The 22,040-nt window shown below is 50.1% G+C and overlaps 1 protein-coding gene across 2 annotated transcripts in view; it reads right to left on the reverse strand.

The window, feature by feature from the left end:
* Positions 1 to 22,040, reverse strand: part of LOC119445561 (LIM/homeobox protein Lhx5) — a 171,466-nt gene that overhangs the window by 102,090 nt on the left and 47,336 nt on the right. For both annotated transcript variants that reach the window (XM_049663404.1, XM_037709828.2), the window contains exon 2: positions 3,557 to 3,813. In XM_049663404.1, coding sequence (XP_049519361.1) covers positions 3,557 to 3,813 — 257 coding nt within the window. The remainder of the gene's footprint in view (positions 1 to 3,556; positions 3,814 to 22,040) is intronic.

The raw sequence follows: 22,040 nt of genomic DNA on the forward strand, positions 1-22,040 counted from the left end.
CAGCCAGCCTAGGCTGCCCCGCGGTGGTGGTGTGGCGTCGCGCAGCCGTCGTCGTTTGCGAGGCGAGCGCGCGGGACCCTTTTGTTGGGCAGACAGCTCGTCCGTCATCATTGCCGACGCCGGCCGCCTTTGTCTTGGCGCCGTTTAGCTACGGCCGGCGCGCGCTGTCGCCTGACTGCCTGTCCGTTGGCGTTAGCGCTCGCGCGCACACGCACGCACTCTCGGAAACGCCGCCGGCGTGCGTCTTTTCCTTTCTTTTTCTTTTACGCTTTCTTTCTCGCTGCCGTGATTTCCCTGCCGGCTACGTTCGGCCGCCGCGGCCATCCAAAGCGCGCGCCAGGTTCGCGCCTTTTTTCCCACACTGCGTCCGGTGCCTGCGCTGTCGAGAGCGGCGGCGAGAGCGTGTGGCGCGCGTTCGCGTGATGCGCGCCTCCATCGGTTGGGGCTCGGCTGGCGTCGGGCCGCTTCCGAAGCCGCGCCGTGGGCAGCGCAGCCGGACGTCGTCTTGACGGCGGAGACCAGACCGACTCGCCCTGTAATGGCGCGGTTGCGCAACCGGCGACGAACGGGGACGAGGTTGCTCCGCAGAGAGAGAGGGGGTGGGGGAAAGCGCGCTTGAAACGCCGCTATGCGCGTCCGCCCTTGGAGCGCGTATTGCGCGCGTCTTAGAAGCGCTCGTGCACACGGGTCAATGTTGTGCTTGTTACCCGTGGTGCCCATGGTCGTCATTTGTTCCGTGTGCGCTGTAGAAAACTACGAGGGGTGTATGCCTTTTTTACGCCCTTTTCCTGTCTCTGTCTATCTCATCCGTTCATTTACATCTATAGACTATACGTACAGTACAGCTGCATTGCAAGCACCAAAACAAACCGAGTTGGACTTTGAGACAGCTATTAACGTAATCCCGTAAAGTGTCGCGGACAATGTCGCGAATTACTTACCTTTTTCTTTATTTGTCTCCACGTGATTGGAACAAAGTTCAGCAAGAACAAACGGCGACACGAAGCTTTGCACGTCTGACCACGACCAACTCTGGCTTCTCGAACGGTAAGCACTCGTGCACTCAGTAAACTTAATTTTGCGCTAGGGAGTTCAAGTTCGTGTTTACAAGGCACGCACTGCATGCGGAACGTAGTTACAGAATGCGACACTTAGCTCTGCATTGCAGCATGGCATAGCGAATAGTTTCACAGTGGCGCAGTAAACTGCATGACCTATAATGATCGCGTGCGAAATAGCGTGTGACTGTATACACCGACGAGGAGACGTCGTGCTTTACATATGCGCAGTCCGAGCGCGTTTGCGTGCGTCGGTGACGCAACGAGAAGTTGCGCTTCAGTGCGCGCGACGACCACGTAGTCCTGCAAGTGATGCATTCGTACCTCGCTGCACTGAGACAGTGCTCCAGTTTCTCAGCATCGCGGGTACTCGGGCGCGGAAGTAGGAAAAGTAATGCTGAGAAGGTCAGTCCGGTAGAGGGCGGTCGCGACGACGTCACAATAGGACACGACGATATATCGAATGAGCTATTGCAGCGGTAGCCTCTAACGGGCATATTCTTAACTCCCCATTTGTCCCTTCATATACGCATGCGCCAGCAAGGTTAACCTAGCAACGGCAAAATAAATTAGGTATGTAGAACACCGAAGATGATGAGCCACCTCGTAATAAGCGATGGCTGCCCCCTCTTCTGCACCCTCAGAGGTCGCCATCTTTGTCACCAAGAACGCTCGGTATGTGACATGTTGTGACGATGTCCTCCTCACAAGATGTCACATACCGGGTGTGTTTCTTTTCTCTTTTTTTAACTACACGGAATTTAAGAAAAATTGCCTGTGGCTTAGTTGTACTCGTTCAGCTGGATCACTCAAAGAGGCGGACATTACTTACAGGAAAATCGAAATACATAATCGACCAATTAACAAGAACTTACTACTCGAGTTTTAAATAACTGCTTTACAGCACATACTGCGAATTGTAGCTGTTGAGTTCGCAAGGCGATGTATCCACTTGGAACGAGCTTTCAGGATGACACCAGTTTCGAGATATTCATTCCCAGCGTGTGCGATGGGAATGAATTGGAACATGGGCGTTCCAATTGTTTTTGTGCTTCAATGCTTAAAACGGTGTTTTGTTAATAAGTAATTTGAACAACAGCGCATTTTTAGCGCAAGTTTGATGGCCCATATCTCGAAACCGGTGCCATCCTCAGAAATTGTTCGAAGTTAATATGCCCAGCAAGTTCACCGGCTGGAATTGGTTAATTGCATGATGTACCGTAAAGTGATTAGTTAAAAACCTAATTAGGGCATTGTGGTTAATTTTTTCAATTATTCGCCTAAATTTCTCGTGCCAGTAATGTCCGCCTCTTAGGGTAATCCAACTCAATGACTACAACTCTGCTATGTGCCACCGGCCATTTTTCTTAAATTCTGTATATAGTCCTAAAAAAAACCGTATGTTCAACTATAACGCGTCAATGAAATTCTTGTTTAAGACAGGATAACGGTAAACCTCAATCGTACTCAGCGAGAACACGGGACCACGCAATATATCAGCGCAATCTAACGCCTGTCGACAACAATCTAGCAAGCTCGGAACAAGTGGGGAGAGCATATTTTCATCGAGCGCGTCACACGCCATTGGCGCTGCAGTTTTGAGCTGAGGTTCTGAGCGTGCACTCACAAAATAAGTTCTTACCTATATATAGATGTTGGTATTCTGAGATGCAAGACCATCGCGACGTATACGGTATATTAGCCAAGGCTAATATATTATTTGTCTTTGGCATAACATCAACAACAAAGAGCGTAGAGCTTCGCCAATTCGACCTCTGAGCTTCTATAAGCCGGTACAGTACGCCTATAGGCGATGGAAATGTGGGGCCGAGTTCACAAAGCTTTTCGTTCGTAAGTGCTGCTCACTATTGGCCAGCCGCCCTTGCTAACAATATGTGCAACGCCATAAGGGCATCGAGTCTACGGGCCGTTGTAGCGCAAAAAGTATTTTTGTGAATACGGGCCCTGGGCCGGACAGTGCGCTTCGCGTTGCCGTCTCTCACTTCAAAAACAAAGCTCCATACACCCAGTTCCAACAAGTATCAGTACTCCTCAGACATCCACACGGCTGCGTCCGTTTAGGTGCGCGAATTTCCCAACATTAACCTCTATACACAATGCCAAACGTTTTACAGCCTACCATAAGGTGCACGAAGGCTGACTCGCTATCCAAGTGAAGAAGCATATATACACAAGAAAAGATGGGAAAACAAACGCATTCTTACAGTCTACCGACTTCACTTTCTGTCATGTCGCAGTACCCTCACCAATGTTCGCAGTACTCCCTCTTCGCAATAAGGGTGAACATCTCGAAGGGGCAGCGCAAAACGACTAACACAAAAAGCAGGAAAGACACAGGAGAGCGCTTTGCTGCTTTTCGTCTTAGTCGTCTTGCGCTGCCCCTTCAAGATGTTCAACCAGTATACGAACTCGCCCAAATGTCGATTCTTCGCTGTAGGTGCGCGACTATGTGCGCTATGTAGAGTCTCGCAACTCACCGGCAGGTGGCGGCTGTTGCGGAGGTTGCTGCTGCTGCGGAGGCGGCGGCGGCGGCTGCTGGTGCCTAGCGAGGTAGTCGTCCTTGCACACGAACCGGTGCTCGTCGAGCACGTACAGCTCCTCGCCCGTGGAGAGCTGCTTGCGGCACACCAGGCAGGTGAAGCACTTGAGGTGGAACACCTTGCTCCGCGCGCGACGCACCAGGTCCGTCGGCGAGATGCCCAGCGAGCAGCCCGCGCACTTGGTGCCGAAGCGCCTGCGATCGGGGCAGAGCGAGAGATTAGGGCTTCAAGGGCTGTGAGTGTGTAGTATTCGCGATATGTACGGAACTGATGACCGCAGTCGGATGCATACAAGCGCAACAAACGTAAACACGGAAGCACACGCACGGGCGTCGTCTACGTTTCTTCCTTTTATGTGTGTGTCCTAATTCGCGCCTAAGCGCTTCCTTCAGCAAATACCAAGTAGGCCAACAAGCGGTGTTGGTACAAGTCGTACTAACAGAAGGTTTTTGAACAGAAGCCGGCGTTATTTCGCTCATAATGATAAATAAACTGTATATATAGCACCGTGGTAGACAATTGGGTGTCGTGTGTAACGCTCTGTACCTCTCGTTTACTTCTTGTTTTATCTGATTAGATCGTGGCGTGTTAAGAAGATTAGGTTCCACCTTCTTGTTTCATTCATTCATTATTTCCTTCTTTCCGTCCGTCCCGGTATAATATGTGTCTTTCTCAATATAATGCGCGATTTGCCTCGCCGCGGCCGATCAGGAACGCGCCCCCGTCTCGCGTTTATAATTCCGAAACGCAAATAGACACCAGTGATTTTCCAGCGCTTATTTATTATGAATACTGCGCCCCTGGTGTCGTCAGCAGAGACTATACACACATCTACACGATGCTTTCACGCACGCATTTCCTTAAAATCGACGGCAAGTACGATTCACCTCGGTTGCGGGAATGCGCGAAGCGGCGCTCCACTCGCTTGCTTTGCTGCGCGGCCCCCGCGCAGCCTCCTCACCCACCATCGAGCTGGCCATGAGCTGCCTACCATACCCTCGCACCCTTCCCTTTCCCCACTCTCGTTTTCCACGCCGCAGATGAAGTGTACGCCACCGAGTGGGACAGCTATATAGTTGTCGCGCTTTTCCTCTCCCAATAATCACTTTCCTCTCTTCTAAAATGACGAGGAGGGAGGAACGACACATCCCGCATGCTTGTCCCGCTTACAACAAACTCTGGTCGTACAAGGCACAACTTCCTTCAGCATTGTCGACAGCCGTCTTTCCACCCCTCCTTCTTTGTCGCAGTCGTGCAGATGGGGGCCTCGGAGACGTGGCTGACCCGTGGTCATTCGGCCACGACGACAGCGAGGCGCGTAGCCCGCCCGCATGTCTGCAAGCGAGCCGCGCGACCCCCGCCATAGATGACCGGTCATCGAGCATTGTGGCGAAGTTTCTAATTACGGCGGCTCCCCTCCTTTGTGAGCCCACAGAGCTCGCTCGCTCGCGAGCACCATATACTGCACTTGTGTGCAAACAGAGCCCTTGATCGGGCGGGGCACGACAAGATCCGTGTGGGCGTACTTTTCTTGTCTTACTATACTGCGTCATAGACTTCTCTTCCCTGCCTTTCCTCTCACTGCTATCTTTCTCTTACTGCGTGTAACTGCGCGGGAGTCTATACTTTTATAAGTAAACTACCTTCGCGAGATCAAAGCAGAACCAGAGGACCAAGTCGGTGATTGCATCGGCCTTTCTGTATTTGGACGAAAGTTCATTCGTGCATCAGGACGTCGCCTTTGACTTCATTTTTCCTCGCAGAATGCGTAACACTATATGTATAACGTGTGTGACCCGTCGAAACGTTATGTGAAGCTAAGTATTATTATTATTATTATTATTATTATTATTATTATTATTATTATTATTATTATTATTATTATTATTATTATTATTATTATTATAAAGAGATACTTCATGCAGGTGTCTCCGAACTCTCTTGTTAGGGAAGATTGGCTATTTCAACATTCCAGCCACCGCCGTGCCAACTGCAAAGGCGGTGCACAGACGCGAGTGCAGAAGATCCCTTGGTCACCATGCTCCATCGGAAATCTCACTTATTCACCCGAGGTTGTAAAGCACTGTCTAGGGAGCATTCGTAGCGCTAGCATTTCTTGGAAACGATTTAGTACTAGCGGATGTAAAAGCAAACCAAGTGTTGCAGAAGAATCAAAATTTACATAAGAATTACCATTGTCGTTTAAAAGAAAAGTGTAATAATCATAGCATTGTACCGGTGCTACAAATGTGGCAGAAACTTGGAGGTTAACAACAAAGCTCTAGAACAAGTAAGGACCTCGCAAAGAGCGATGGAACGAAAAATGTTAGGCCTTACGTTAAGAGACAGGAAGAGAGCAGTGTGGATCAGAGAGCAAATGGGGATGACCGATATTCTAGTTGACATTAAGCGGGAAAAAATGGAGCTGGGCAGGTCATGCAATGCGTAGAATGCATAACCGGTGGACCATTAGAGTTACAGAATGGATACCAAGAGAAGGGAAGCGCAGTCGAGGACGGCAGAAAGCTAGGTAGGGTGATGAAGTTAGGAAATTTGCAGGCGCAAATTGGAATACGCTAGCGCAAGACAGGGGTAATTGGAGATCGCAGGGAGAGGCTTTCGTCCTGCAGTGGACATGAATATAGGCTGATGGTGATGATGATGATGATGATGAGGAGGAGGAGGAGGAGGAGGCAGCAGGCGATCAAGCTACCTTCCCCGCAGCAGAGGCTTCTTTCCACAGCCTCGACCAGCGCCCCCAAGCGACATTCCTCGGTGTACGTGGAAGTTATAACTGTACGGCGTAGGGTGATACGTACACGCGTTCAAACAGAGGGCGCAACTGAAGTTGGTGTAATGTATATTTGGCGCCATTGGTCGAGAACGATTAAGTGGTGAGCGCTCAGAGCCGCATAGCCTTAAGAAGCAGCTATTGCGGCTGACGCTGCGGCGCGCGAAGCAACAATAAACCGTCATCGATGTTCAAGGGGTTGAGCGAAACCAGGCGGAAAGAAGCCGAATACAGGATATACAAAAGGAGGACGAAGCAGACAGTTCACGCACCGCTGCCAATGCTCTCTGAAAATGCATATACTATGCATATAGCAATGAATTCTAACTGCGTGTAAGGTTTAGGCGAAAGAATTGCAACGACTTCTGCGTTTGCGAAGTTTAATTAATTCATTGTCGGCCGCAACGAGCAACGTGACATTTCTAGTATAATCAGGTGTCCTGCCACTGCCTATATATCACGCGCTTCGGTCGCTCTTCCGATGCACGCAGTATAGTAAATGTTCCCTTTTCATGCCATCTGAAATTTTTGTTTGCTTGTGAAGTCATCATTATCATCGTCATTATTACATAAATGAAATTATCATCATTATCCTGATCTTCGTCATCCTATTTTACGTCCAGTGCAGGACGAAGGTATCCTCCATCGACATCCAATCTTGCACCAGCTGACACAATCCTATGATTACAAAATTTTTAATTTCATCGCACCACCTATAGTTCTTCACCGTTTTCTTTTTTTCGTAGGCATCTATTAATTAACTGTAATAGACCATCGGAGCATACGCATTACATGTGCCCAAACCCTTTTTCTTTTTTTAAAATTTGATCTCGGCTAGACAATCGGTTACCCCCTTTTCCTCCACGGTCCATACTCCTGGTTTTCCGTCTCTTAACGGTACACATCTATCGCTTTTCGCTCCGACAATATATTTGCGCGGTTCCTAGCTTCTTCACAAGCTTCTTTGTTAGCCTCCAAGTTTCTACCCCGTACAACTGGTAGGGAAATTGCAGTTCTTAGAATTTATGAAATCGAACGACTGAAAGCATGCTGAAAGTGCACGATAACGTGTATCCGCACTTCAAGACGAGAATCGTTGGATGTTTTCTCTCTGACACGTCCCACTGACATGCCGCGCGCTGGCTTGAAAGTATGCATGCTCGCTCGGCTCGTTATTTCACTTGCACGCCGTTCGCCACCTTGCACGAATTTCCGTTCAGCGCATGATTTACAACATGGCGCTGCATATACGGCCGTCATGACATCGCGCAACCTCAGTTGTGATGGTAAGTATCTCGACGGGCCAGCAGCAGCATAGCAGCACGCGCGAACAGATGAAGACGTTCCATGCCACGAATATAAGCACAGCCGAGGGCGAGCAGACGTGTCCTTCCGCGCCTTGTCTCGACGTGTGCTGATAAATCTGCCACGACGCGCCTGCCAGTCCGCGTGAGTGCTGTCAACGGCCGGTTCCCGTTGCGTTGAATTATCGCCGCAGTTTTCTCCCAGTTTTCTCCGTGCTTATATAGAGCACGCGCTTGCGAAGCTTGCTGTATGCACACTTTGCCTCTTGACGATGCAGGTCACGGGCGTGCACGTCTTCATTGAGTCTTTTTTTTTTTTTTCGAGCGTGAGGACACTTTCGTGGTGTTTTGCACGTACACAGGCCGTTGACTAATTTAGTAGTAATTGCATCAATATTTAACTTGTACTGTAGGAGTGGATTGAGATTGTGGCACGTTGCTCTTTGTTTAAGGGAGAAGAAAGAGCCTTTCCAGATTTCCTTTTTCGGTCAAGTCGCGATTGTACGCACCCTCCTGACCCCTCCCTCACGTACAACCCTTTTCTTCCGTTTCTTCCATGTGTATACACAAGCCGCGAAGACAACACGCACGCGAAGTTGTACGAGCTGCTCTCAGTTCACGCGCTCGAAAAGCAAATAATGGTAAAAAAAGAAGAAAAAAAATCAATATCCCCCTACTGACGATATATAAAACCGTTCTCCAATGTGAGCTCTGAACCATGATATAGACAAATGACGCTATAAACAGCTTCGCATAATGAGACTTTCACATCTTCTGCGGCTTTTATGCATCAAGTATACATATAAACACTTCAGACTATCGTCATGGTGTACATACATGTCACCTGTATCGCTCAAGGAAATGCAGCGTTTCCTGCACCGTCAACGAGGGTACACGCTGTTCCTGTCTCAACGCACAGAACAGGACGTTCTCCGCGACTTATTAGGTCGGTGCCTCTCGTGTTATAAGATAAATCAACGCCTCTCGTGAGACGGCCAAAGTCAAGGACCTTCGACGAATCCTTGCATGGATAGCGAACGCGGGCTTCTTCATGTATGCCTATACAGTCTGCCCTGAATGACACGCTTCGATATCAAAGAAGCAGACGTCGTCTATCGCGTCTGGATCGCTTCTGTATGAAAGCATAAGCGACCCGTCATCGGGACGTCCTTGCTGTTCGATCTTGGTCGTTTATATATCATTCGCCCTCGCACACTAACATGTCGCGCTCTGTATATAAACAGGCGGCGAAGCTCTTTATATGCGAGGGACCCGTCGAAATATGCCTGCCCCATCCTCTACATTTTGTCTGGCAAGTATCGAGTACCAGGTTCACGGCATGCGGCAGCCCTCAACCGGATCTGGCAACAGCCTGCCTCGCAACTTGTGTACATCCATGGCACAAGACCATATATGCCGTGCCTTCTGCTGTACACGAGACAAAAGCAGCCGTGAAATCTTCGCTAAACATGGCGAGATAAAAAGATGGCAAAGAGAACAGCACGACCAACGCCACGGGTTGCAGTCTTTGACCTAGGAACTTCAGCGAGTGCGTTAGAAGATGAAGTGATATCACGGAGGTAGAAGTCTCGTTTGCCCTCTGAGCGGACAGAAGGCGTAGTTTCAACGTACTCATTGCAGCATCACTCTAGCCATTCATTGCATTCATAAGACCACGCCTCTGACCCCTGTAACCCCCCAGCCTTTTCTGAGTTGCCTTTTTATTCGGTCACTTATTATTTTCATTGGTTGCACCTTCTATGCACGTATACGTATCTGCCTGTGTCTCGACGTTCCCTACAGTGATCAGGGTTTTTGGTCTAGCAATTTCAAAACAAGATGTGGCGCTTACGCCGCATACTTTTTTTTCTTTTTTACTATAATTTTTCAGCAGGATGGCATTTTTTTTTTTTTTTTTTGGGGGGGGGGGGGGGGGGATCTGTCTTTCAGCAGTACACTATATGCGCATCCTTCACCTGGCTGGTTAGACCTAGATTGAAAATGGAAAGTATACAAGGACCATCGCCATATGCGCACATTTGCCATCGCAGAAGCGAGCTCACGCAGATGCGTGGACTGACTTCCCTGCTTGTATAGGCGAGTAATTACTCAGGACAAACCAAATAAGTAAAGATGTCAAGTGTCTTATCGAGCCAGTCGGGTCAAAAAAGGAGAAGCAACCCTGTTGAGAAATTTGAGAAAGCAACGGTAAGCGGACAATCTTATATAAATTTGCTCAAGTATAAAACGCAGGTGACTGTATATATAGAGAAGCAGCGTAGAAAGTATACCGCGCCAACGGCAAGGCGCTCGCGCTGTAGCGCATCCGCAAGACCCCGCAACGTCGACGTACGAACGACGGCGGCATAGCAGCAGTTGGAGAGGACGGCGCCGTGCAGGACGAGCGCGTGTGTGGCGTGATTTGCGGCCCCTTCCAGCTGCGCGGGTCCGGGGCCCCGGGTCCCCGAATGAAAGGGACGAGCAGCAGCAGCAGCAGCAACAGCCACGCTCGGAGAACAAGAAAGTAAAGAGAAAAAAAGAAAGCGAAAGCCAGAGATAATAAAAAATCCTCGAACGGACGCGCGGAAGAAGACGTGCCATACGCACGCTTCCCGTGGCTTGGCAGCTTCTCTCCTCCCCGAGAAAGGGTTGCACGCGGTAGCGGCACGGCAGCTCCAGGGCGAGAAATCACGCCGTGTGTGTGCCTGCCTTGCTTCCTTCCATCCCAGCGCGGCGCCGAGTGCTTTATAGCGACGAGCAATTTGAAAAGGTCCTTGCGCATAAACACCTTTCAAAGGGTGTCCCCTCCCCCCTTCCGCGGGGCGCCTTGGCTTCTTCTCTTCCTTCGAGCTTTATCGCCGCCGTGGCAGCGAACTGCCGCGTCCGCGATGTTTATGGAGCGAGCGGGAGCGAGAAGAGCTAGCTGCCTTGCCTGCACCCTCGCGTTTGGATGTACACGAGCCACCAACCGACCAACGCGTACGCAAATAAAGAAAACGCGCAGAACCAAACAACCGTTGCAGGCGTGCTATGCATGCAGCCACACACGCACTGTCTGTCTGTCCTCCCGCAGTTTGCCACGCGCTGCTCGAGGGCATAAGCTGACGCTGCCACTGGTTCACCTCCTCCTCCTCCTCCCCCACGTCCTCCTCGCGCCCCCAGTTTTGTGCTCGACGTGAAATCGTATTTCTCCGTGATGGTCGGGATGCCCGTCTTTCCACCCTTAAACGCCCTTTCCTTATATACGAAGCCTCACCGCTCTGCCACATTCACAACACCGGCAGAAGAAGCAGCAGAAGCAGCAGCTATAGGAAAGCGTATCCGGCCAGCTCGACCGGTGTTTGTTGCTCCGCGTGTATGTGTGTATATACGTATATCTACGCCACGACTCGGTTGTGCCGAGGATGTGAATGCGAGGCTGGGAAATCTTGATTCCACACCCTCCCTCTCTCTCTCCCACCTCTTTCTCCTTTTTGTATCGCATACACGAGGGTGTACACGAGTATGTATAGCGACGTTTATTTGGCGAGATACTGCGATGCGGCTTCTTTATCTCTTCCTTTCTTAAGTGCTTGCTTTTTTACTTTTTGTTCTTTTTATTTCTTTTTTATCGCCATCCATCCTTTCATGTTGGGAACGAAATGACGTCGCTGCTGGGAGGTGCGTTTAGAAACGACGGATGAAAGTTCGGAAACGACGGAGAAGGAGTTTTAAACGATGTCGTGTGCGCGTGCGTGGAATACACGCGTGCATCGAGACTCTCGTGGCACGCGCGGTCTTTTCACTTTCGAGCGCGCATAAGAAGAGATCGAGGCCTTTGTTGCACCCGAGGTACTCCGCTCTTTTGTGAGGAATTACTTCTTTGCGTGCGAGGCCAGGCAAAATCCTGCACAAAGAAAGAAAGAAAGAAAGAAAGAAAGAAAGAAAGAAAGAAAGAAAGAAAGAGAAGAGAGAGAGAGAGAAAGAAAGAGGTCCTAAACGTGAGCTACCTTCGTTTCACTTTCAGTCCGTATACTGAAGTCACGCATACAGGGCGTGGATGAGTTCAGCATGCAGTGATATTATCCGAGACGTGAGCACAGAAGCTATAACCACAGCTTAGCACGTGCATGCGTCACGGAAATTGAGACCTATAACTCCCACGCACAGGCTGAAGTTACGAATGTTTCGCCTGGAAAGCGCCATGTGTTTTCTGCAAGGCTCACGTAATACCGTCCCGCACACTGACACCCCATGAAATCGCATGAGCCACTAAAAATACATCCACTCATTTGCTGTCAGAACCACACCGAATATTAGAGACATGTCGCATATTGTATATGTGTAGATATACATGTGTGCACATGTATGCGTGTAGTTTCACACTCGTCGTATATATATATATATATATAGGGAGAAATTGAATCTTTGACGCGGCTGGCTATATTGATGAGCACCGTCACAATAGTCACAGGTTTAGCAATACGTATACTTATATTGTTTCTTTGCTATGATATAGGGAGTGTTATAATTATACCCGCCGTGTTAGCTCAATGCTTATTTGGCGTTGTGCTGCTAAGCACGAGGTCGCGGGTTCCATCTAGGACGTGGCGGCCTCCTTCCGATGGGGTCAGAATGCAAAAAGCACCCGTGTACCATGCACTGGGTGCGTATTAAAGAACTCCAGGTGGTCCAAATTAATCCGGAGCCCCCCACTACGGCGTAACTTACAATCATATAGTGATTTTGGCACGTAGGACCACAAAATTTAATTACGTTTGTGTGTTTGTGTAATTACAGATAACCCAACGTGCCATGATGAAATCTTATCGCAAAATGGCGGATACTTGTGCTCACGCATATATACGCACAGGAGACGGACGGCTGAGATAAACAGTGGCTCCCACGAGACGAGCTTCCACTTGCATGGTTCAGCCGGCAGAATAATGATGGATAGTACAGGGATTTGTCCATTCTTCTAAGTTTCTTGTGATGCTACTCGTTACGTTTACTTTTTTTTTCTCCAAATTTCCAAGCAATCGTAGTTTTCTAAACCCGGCAAGGAAATCAGTCCTGGCGCACTACACGCGTTTTCACTGTAAATTGTGGCACTGATAACACCATGTGCCATTGAAAATAGTCAATTTGCAAAACCACAAAGGTGTTTGAAGCCAGAAGTACGGAGTTTAGGCAAATCTCTGTACTACGCGCCGTTCTATGGAGGAAGGAAGTATCAACTAGGAGGGAGGGAGCTTGGCAAGCGAACTCTCCGTGATGCCAATCACTTCGAATTTTCCCTCGACGTATCGGCTCTACATTTGACCTCCGAGGCTCAACGCATTGACCGATAATGTTCGGTTATCGGTAATATTTAATCGATGCGCCACTTGTTCGGCTGCCCAGCCGTAGCTCTGACTGCAGTACGGGAACTCTAAAACAATTTCTTACACCGTGCTCTAAAAACCTACCAGGTGCCCTGACGTGACGATCACTTGTAGGGACGGTTCGTTTGGATTCAATCGTGTTACTCAATGCAACCCTCCTGCAGTTCTTTCATTCCTCCGTGCATCATGGAAGCTCCCGCAGACACTAGCCCCGAAGTTCCCGCTAGTAATTTTTTGTAGGAAACTCTATGCGGCCTGACAATCAGGCACCGCTCGCACAAAAGCAAATCGTCTCGGCGAAGTAGCGCCGACGCACTGGGCCGCATGACGTCGCTCTATGGACAAGTGTGTTGTGGGTTGCATACGCGTGCCCGTAGTGCAAAGGCAAAGCCTTCCTCCAATCGCGGCGACGCACATGCGATGATGCATACAGCGCGGGGCCGGCTTTTCGGTCCGCACAGAGGCAGCTCTCCTGTTTGTGCACAGAAGCGCCTCTCCTGTTTGTGCATTTTCACTGCGTATATAATACGCGTGTTTGTGCCAGTCCTGTTTCGTTATTGCTTGTCTTTTCATGGCCTCCATACATGCCAGAACAGAAGATCAGCAGACAGCAGGAAGACTAGTGCAAAAAATAAAAAAAAAGTGGGCGGTATAGAAAGGGGCGAGGGCGTATAATTGATCGCCGCGATCTCGATAGCCTCCCCTCCGCGATCATTCTCCGTGCCATGCGAGGCTCAGCCTCTCGAAGCGCATTCTTCGACACTTGTGCTTTCTACGCGGTGCAGTAAAACACGCTATAGTAACGAGAATATGAAGACGATGAAAAAAAAAGAAAAGAAAAAGAAAACGTAGCACGAAAGAGGCCAGGCAAGCATACATATACATACGGGTGCACGTGCGTGCACAACCAGATGCCACGCCCGTGACAGAATAAAGGATTAAACAAAATAAAACAAAAAAGAATGACAAAGACTGAGAAGGGAAGACGCGTCGCGTGCAGGCTCAAAGGTGCGTGGTGCATAGAAGCAGCCGCGCGTCGGAAGCGCCAGAAGCATGTAACGACCATACGAGACGATCTGCGCGCCCCCCGAGCTAGCGCCGCCTACCCATCAGGTATCTCGGCACGGTCATCTTTGATGGGCTCCGCTCCCGTTTTTCTTATCCGTATTCTTCTTCATTCTTTTCCCTCTCGTCCTGCCTTGTTTATTTCGCTACACCTGCGCTAACCCATCGTCGTCGACGAGAGATGATAGGCTCGGGCCGCCGGCGGTTCTCGACGAGCTGGATCGCCTCGAAGCTTCCAGTCACCGCGGCATGCTAAGCATTTCCACTATACTATAGAAGGTAAGGAAGAGGAGAGGGGGGCAGTGAATGCGGCATTGGCACACGGCAAGAAGCTTTTATAAGGCTGCCTCCCCCATCGACTGCACCTTTCTTCTCGGGCCTGCCTCCGCAGCGCCTGTTGGCCGCCGATCTTCTGCATAGTTCGCGGACGTGTATATATGGTGGCTGGGGCGAGCGGAAGGTCGACCGGCCTTTGCTCGGCCCGACAGAGATGACGCCCACGGCGCAGGGCACCGCAGAAAGTTGCCTCGCTCCTTGAGAGATCGACGCCGCGAGGCAAGCTGCTTCTGAGTGAGCGCTTGTCCGTGCTCGGGCCGCTCCCATTTCGAGCAGGGAGAGAGAGAGAGAGATTGCTTTTCTTTCGGCGAAGCGGTCCGCCGCGCCCATTGCTGTACGGTTGCTCCGTGTATAGTGCACGTATCGCGCGCACACCTCGTACAACGTGTGTGTTTGTGTTCTATAGTGTGCGAGCGCGCCTTGGCTCAATTAAGGGCAGCCTTACAGCTTGGACGCGCTGCAAATGAGCCCCGGTCGCAGCTGATTGGACGAGACGAGGGTTGATGTGCGCGCGGGTGCGAGCTGGTTGGTCTGCACTGGGCGTTGCTTGCAGCCGGTAGCAGAGTTGGGAATCCTGCTTGTGTGCGCAATACCGGCCTGGATCCTGGGCGTACACAGCGCGGGCAGCCTGTGAAGGTTGAACGCATGTACACTGAGTTTGTACTCTGGGAGGAGTCGGCACTATCTAGAAGCCCTGAGGGCACGGATGTTGCAGTGTCGGTTACGAGACGTGTGTCCGAGGCTTATAGAGCGGGTTCAGGCACATTGGCAGGCATTTAGTTGCCTTTTTGCCACTCCTTCTCACATAACCGCCGTGTAAAAATCATTTGTATATCAGAATGAGTGAGAGCGTTTGAGAGACGGTACGCGTACTATACGTATAGCCAGCGCTGCGTGCTATTATGACCGGCAAGGAATCCGACAAGGTCAATGGGGGAAATCAAACCCGCGCACGTTCCCGTGTCGGGTCAATTATCTACATCCCCAAGAGGCGGTTGTGATCTTCCTGGAAACTGTACCTCTCAAATGTGGGAAACAAGCCCGAGCGCCTTTCCCGTGACGAGATAATCCCCTTCATCCCCGAGAAAGCGTCACACGTCTACGACCTGAGCAGACGAAAAAGGCGAGCTACCAAGAAAGAGGACCCGAGGGAGAGGAGGTCGTCAACTTGACCACCCGACAGAGGACTGACACTTCCACAAGTTCCCCGAAGGAGACATCGGCTACCACAAGACCACGAGGGTTTATTTAAGGCCGTCCTGGCCCCCGTGTTAATCAGCACCGCTCGAGACTCGGATAGAGTCAAAACCATGTACCAATGAAGTGAATACAATCTTTTCTATTTTTCATCATCACGATGCCCGCCTTCATCGTCGTCTCCTGATTCCTGCGGTGGCGACCCACCTCACCCGGTCGAGATTATATCAGTGCTCAAAAGCTGTTGTCGCGTGTTAAGGCTTCTTTCTTCGCCATGATAGGTCCCGAACTATAGTTGGCCCGTGCACCTCGCGTGGCGTGTGTAGAAACAGGGGAAACTGCGCTGTGTCTTAACGTGAGTAATTAACAATACCGATAGCTTGTTTATCAGCGAAGCGAGCAAGACGATTCGTTACGCAAGTAATGCACTACGTTTGTCAGACAATATTCCAAAAGCCCACTTCAAAGTAAGAAAAAAAAATAAAGTAAGGGGAGGTGCAACACGGTATGAAGAGTAGCGCCGCAGTGGAACAAGAACACTGATCGATATTGCTGTGGACACGAGAGTTGCCTGTTTACGCAAACGGGTTCGACCGCGAGGAATAGTAGATGGATCGTGCACACATGGCATTGGTGGATCGATAGCCAGTTCACGCGAATTGCGAAAACGTAATCTGTATAGTATAGTGTTTGTTCGGGGCAACGGAACGTGGAACGGTGCCTGTATATACCAGGTATGAGAGAACCGTCTGTCGAAGACAGGAGGTCACACATATTTCTTTGCATACGTTCTTCCTGTCGAGCAGATCGTATATAGTCAGGCTGATTACGCAACACGTGTAACTAGCCCTAACACCACAAATAAAACTAAAGAAAAGGGCATAGCTATGGCACATTTGTTGCGACAATCCTTCCCACCGACTGTGGCCATGCTGGTCTCAGTGTTGTCATTGTTTCTTTTCATCGTCGCTCATTCGGCAAATAAGCATTCCGAGCAACAAAGATGCCGGAGGGCACGCACGCCCGCACAAGGCACACCCCGTGCCTCTTTGAATAAACCAACGTATATAAAGACCCGCTCGTTTCGCCACGCTAGCTCTGCGTGCGGCATTCTTGGCAATCAACGCCCGCACACGCCTTTCCCCGAATCCTTTTGTTTCTCACGCGGGGCAGCCGCCGCGCGAAAACGCGATGCGTGTTTACCCCAGCCACGTCGGCGGGGCCCCGCCGGTTTTAGACCAAAATTAAGATACCAGAGACCCTTTTTCGTTCAGCTGAAGCGGAAACAAAACCAAATGCTCGTCGATGCTCCGCCGCACAGTTGGTGCTTCGAAACCAAAAGGAGGAGCTGGTGTGGGTTGTGGAAGGGGAGCGGGGGGGAGGGGGGGGGGGGTATATTGTGCACACGGCGAGCGTTCGCTGCAAGTTCGAGGTTTCGCGCACGTTATTTTGCTTACCTTGCTTCGACAGCGTGAACGCGCAGGCTTTGTCTATTGTTTGTACGTGGACTGAGGGTTTGCGCTCGTTGCCGAAGGCGCGAACCCAGCTGCCCCCGCCAAATAGCGCACAGCGGCATTGTAAGGATTGGCGAAAGAAATTGAACAAAAGTTGGGGAGGGGTGTGCTTGTTAATAAGCTCTCACTCTGTCGCTGCGCGCGTACGCTTATGATATTTAGGCCCGCGAAACGCGAGTTCCTGCGTATATATAGGCGCCAGCCTCTTTTCGCGTGCCTATACACAACACTATTTGCCATTCTTTGCTCGTTCGCTCGCGAGAGCTTGGGGGGTGTCGTTTCAGCAACGAAATGCGGCGCTATCGAAACGGTGCTACACCGCTGGATATATGACCGATCGCCAAAAGGCGTATCGGCGCACGCGATAGTATACAAGTTAGCCCCGGCTGCTGATTGCTACGCGTATCGTTTTAAAATGAAATTGAGAAAGGCGTCGAAGGGCGTTCGGGGTCTTTTTTCAACCGTTCTCGCACCGAAGTCCTAATCCCACCGTTCTCGCGTGCCGCTACTGAAAGCCGGTCAGACTCTACGGGTGCTGAAACTTTTACTTCGAGGCTGCGTCGACAGCGAGCGGCGATATTGTTTCTCCGAAGGCGAGGAAATGCAAAACAGCTTTGTTCGAGAAAGGGAAGGGGGGAGGGTGTGTGTGTGTGTGTGTGTAGAAGAAAGCAATTATCGCCTGGCGCACATTTCGAGCGAGGGTTTGGAACAGCCACCTTACGGAACAGCGTTCGCTCGTATATACGCATGCAGTAGACAACAAAATTTCACAGTGGTTAACTCAAGTTGTGTTGCTTCCGTTTCTTTTATGGGAACCGCGTACGGCAGGCATTGTTCGTCTCACTGATCGGGAGCGTTCAGTTTTGTTTACAACTTGAGTGCGGTTGACATTTCAATTCATTTCTGTTGAAAGACGGTGGATGTTATAATAACTCGAGAGCTACAGAGCACGTTTGTTCTCACTGTGCCAGTGCGCGTTCGCGCGTGTGTCTTGTTCATTGGGCCGACACCCCGATTCATTTTCGGGAAATTGTGTGAACCCTTCGCTGTTTAGCACTTCAACGCAGACGTACCAGGGTAATCAGAAAGAAACAGAGATAGAGAGAGAAAAGTCGTGGAATCATCAAGTTACACGTGCAAAATCCCGCGCATAATGTCACAACCGCAGCTGCGACCGCGCGCGCAGATTTCATAGTTCACTTTCGGTCGGGCTCGACGGAGCACGCACTTTCCTGTCGAAGCAGCAAGAAATGGCGTTCTCCGGCAGGCGCCATATATAGGTTCGATACAGGCACACAGGCAAGACACAGTGGGACCGTCTGTTGGCGGATAATAGCGTCAGATAACCCATCTCACCCGATCTCGGAAGAGAAGGAGGTATACATCGGAGGAGGTCGGTGATTGAAGTGGAAGGCGGTAACGCGTTCTTCTCCCGTCTCTCGGGGACCACGTGGGCGAGTGCGGAGCAAGACCAACCAACCGGGGCCCATCCAACCGGGGGCAGGTCTAACGCAATCACCGACAACGCAATCAACAACGCGCGTCGACACACTACAGTCTTCTTCGCTGCGCGCACGGCTATTGTATGTGCATACACACACACATGCCAGACACTGAGAAGGCCGCGCGGGTTGAAAAACGCCGCAACCCCCCCTCCCATGGCGGGGGCAGTATCCCAGGGGCCGCCGCCAAGAGACTGTTGCCACATGCGATGCGTGCACGCAAAGAGCGGCCAGATTCGCCCGAGGGCCACTTGGCTTGTCTCGGCACATGCCTGTTTGGCCTTCCTCTTGGCTTGCGAGCTCTCTCGGCGACGGTGGTGGTGGTTCGGCCTCCACCGTGTGAGCACGTAGCGAGAGAGCGCCCGACACACACACACGTGCGCACAAGCGTCCGAATCTGGGTGCGGCTGCCGTCGAGCGGGCCACTCCTATGTGCCTGCCCCAGGACGAGGCCCCCCCGCTGCCCGTATACCTGTCCATGCCTGCTTGCCTGCCCGACGCGGCTGCCAAACTCCCACGGAACTGCCGCGAGTGCGTAGCCGAGACGAACGAGCAGCGGCACGCTGTACTAGCTATACGCCGAAGCCTGTACATGTTGAGCCCACCTTCTGCTCCGCGTACCTCAATTTCTTGTTCATCGCTCCCGATTTCTGAATTTTTTTTTCTGTCTTTTAACGGGATGGCGTTCAGGGCCTCGTGTCGCGGAAAATCCAGCGTCGGCGTGGGCGCGCCGGCGTCGGTGGCAGAGAAAATCACCCCGACCGCGCAGGCCCTCCGCGTGGTCGGGTCGATCACCAGGCGTAGTAACGGAAATAAGATTCCATGGGAACACTCGCACAACCTCTAATGTGTAGCGTTCATCCCAAGCACTACACAAATTCCATGAGAAACAATCAGGGCGAAGTCACAAAGCTTTTCTTTCGCAACCGGTGTTTGTTATCGGCCAGCCTCGTTTGCAAATAATGTCTTGGCGTTCGCGATCGGCCGATGCCAATATTCTTACGAACTAGTCAAGCGTATAGGAACATCTCTGCGAATACGGGCCAAGTTCATTAGCTTCAGGCATCGCCTTTCTCGGACTGCAACTGAGCAACGACAGATAAGTCATGCGACTTTCAGGAGCGATCAGCGTCGGAGGTCTCGCTGTTTTGGGCCGCGATTTTCTAGCGATGCCTTTTCCGATGCTATTCCTTTGCGCGCTTCGCCAGCGGTCAGAGCGGTGCTCCGCCCGCGTTATCAAAGGGATCAGCCGACCGTGAACGGTGGATGATAACGAGTGGCACTATAGAATCGAGCGGAAGGCATCGCTATATTATCGCGGCCCTGGACCCGAACTCGCAATGCTTTTTTTTTTTTTTTTTTTTTTGGGGGGGGGGGGGGGGGGGCTTTTTTCGTAGCAACTGTTTGCCATCGGCCGACCGCTTTCGCTAATAACATGGCGTGTATCGCGATTGGCTGGGACGTGCCCTTACGAAAAGTTTCGGGAGGATTGTTTTGCAAATTTGACCTCCGTTTTTTCTTTTCTTTTTTTTCTGATAGTGACAGTGAGCAGGCCTCATGTGTCTCAATTTGATGCTTGAACTGAAGATGACGGCAACTCCACCCCTCCGCTTACCCGTGCGGTCAGTGCGCGGTGCCAATGGCACTGGTCCAGGAATTTCAAGTGACCGTTGTATAGAGCGGACTCGTGTGTTCGGCGGGCAGTTTCATCTGGCGAGCAAGGGTGAAGCCGCCACCTATCAACATAAAGCAGTAGAAATAATAATGATAATAAGAATAATATTAAAGTAATCTTAGCTAGCCGTATTCCTTTTGCGTCCCTCATCGAGCGATAAGTATCTTGGCTTTTGTACAATGTCAGCAGCCCCACTTCATGCACGCGCCAAAAGCTACATACGGAAGTCCGACTGATTGATTAATTTGCATGTAACTGGAAACATTGGCAACGATGTTGTCGTCACTTGCTCCCCAAGCTATAAATTGTTCGACGGTTAAACAAGAATGATTTGAGGTGAAGCGAACCCACTGCAGGAGCAAACAAGTCATCGAAAACGTGAATCAAGTCCAAAAAGAAAAAAAAAAGAAAAGAAAACGTTCGCCACATTAGCGCATATTGCGTATATAAAACGGTGGATATTCGGTGAACCTCTCGTATAACATTTCAATATTAAGTCTGCATGTTATTGACTTGTCTGGAAATCGAGCATCGTGATCACTGATCTTTCAATTATTGCTTCTCAATGCTAGAAATTCTCAATTTGTGGACCTGGTACAAAAGGTTGTGGTTTAGTTCATACGTCCTGATGAGCTCGTGAGCGTACCTTAATCGTGCTTCCGCTATCTTTACAAGTGCGTCCTGTTTATCATTGTTATTTCTTTCATTGCGAGTTGTTCATTATTCTGTTTTAACATTTGCTTTAATACTCTAGCTCATGATGGTGTTTATGTCTGTATTACGTGACATTCTATGCTTACACTATACCACTATGAATTGTGCTTTGTGGCTCTTTGGCCATACCCCCTGGCCCTTAATTGCGTCAGTAAACACTATACATCATCATCATCTTCTTCTTCCTTTTCTGTTTTTTTGCCGACTCAGCCAGATGTATTCGCGCTCGTACAACTTGTTGTAGTTTATCTTTATTTTACTTTCAGAACCCCACTCCTGTATTATTGTTGACAATACAATAAATAAATAAATAAATAAATAAATAAATAAATAAATAAATAAATAAATAAATAAATAACCGTCTGCGACTACGTCGTTAACGTGGCGATCACCGTTTTACATCAAGCCCTGGCCAATAAGGAAACACTCTTAGATATAGAATTCGTGAGAAGGGGCCGCGTTCAGTTGCGACAGAAATGTGCCATTCGAGATCTTATTTATGCTCCGCTTGTAAACTTATATAAGGATGAAAGCTCATCGAAAATGTTCTCGGTGCGCTCTTATAGGCCGCACTCTCGGCCAAATGGCTTTCATGGATATGTATCGTTTTCGGTGGACGCTGATTGGCTATTAAACCGTCTGGTAGAAACGCTCATCGTTCCAGTGGGGTGCCGCGCCAGACGCCGTGGCACGTCCGTCGAGAATTAATTTTTTCTATACGACTCTTGCACACGTCGAAATTCAAGCGTATACGCGTATATCTAGCCGTGCAGACAAAGAAACTCAAAGGTCTTATCTTTATTTTTTCCTCAACCAGAAAAGCGTTTAGCGTCATTTCCCAGCCCTTGCACTTTCGTAGATATTTGCGGAGTTGTATAGGGCGCTGCATCGCGTTGACGTACACAATGTTTTCTCCTATCTTTATTTCTTTTCTCCTGTGATCTTCCTTTTACCGCCCCC

Source organism: Dermacentor silvarum, chromosome 3, assembly GCF_013339745.2.
Source record: "Dermacentor silvarum isolate Dsil-2018 chromosome 3, BIME_Dsil_1.4, whole genome shotgun sequence".
In the NCBI taxonomy this organism is placed as follows: domain Eukaryota; kingdom Metazoa; phylum Arthropoda; class Arachnida; order Ixodida; family Ixodidae; genus Dermacentor; species Dermacentor silvarum.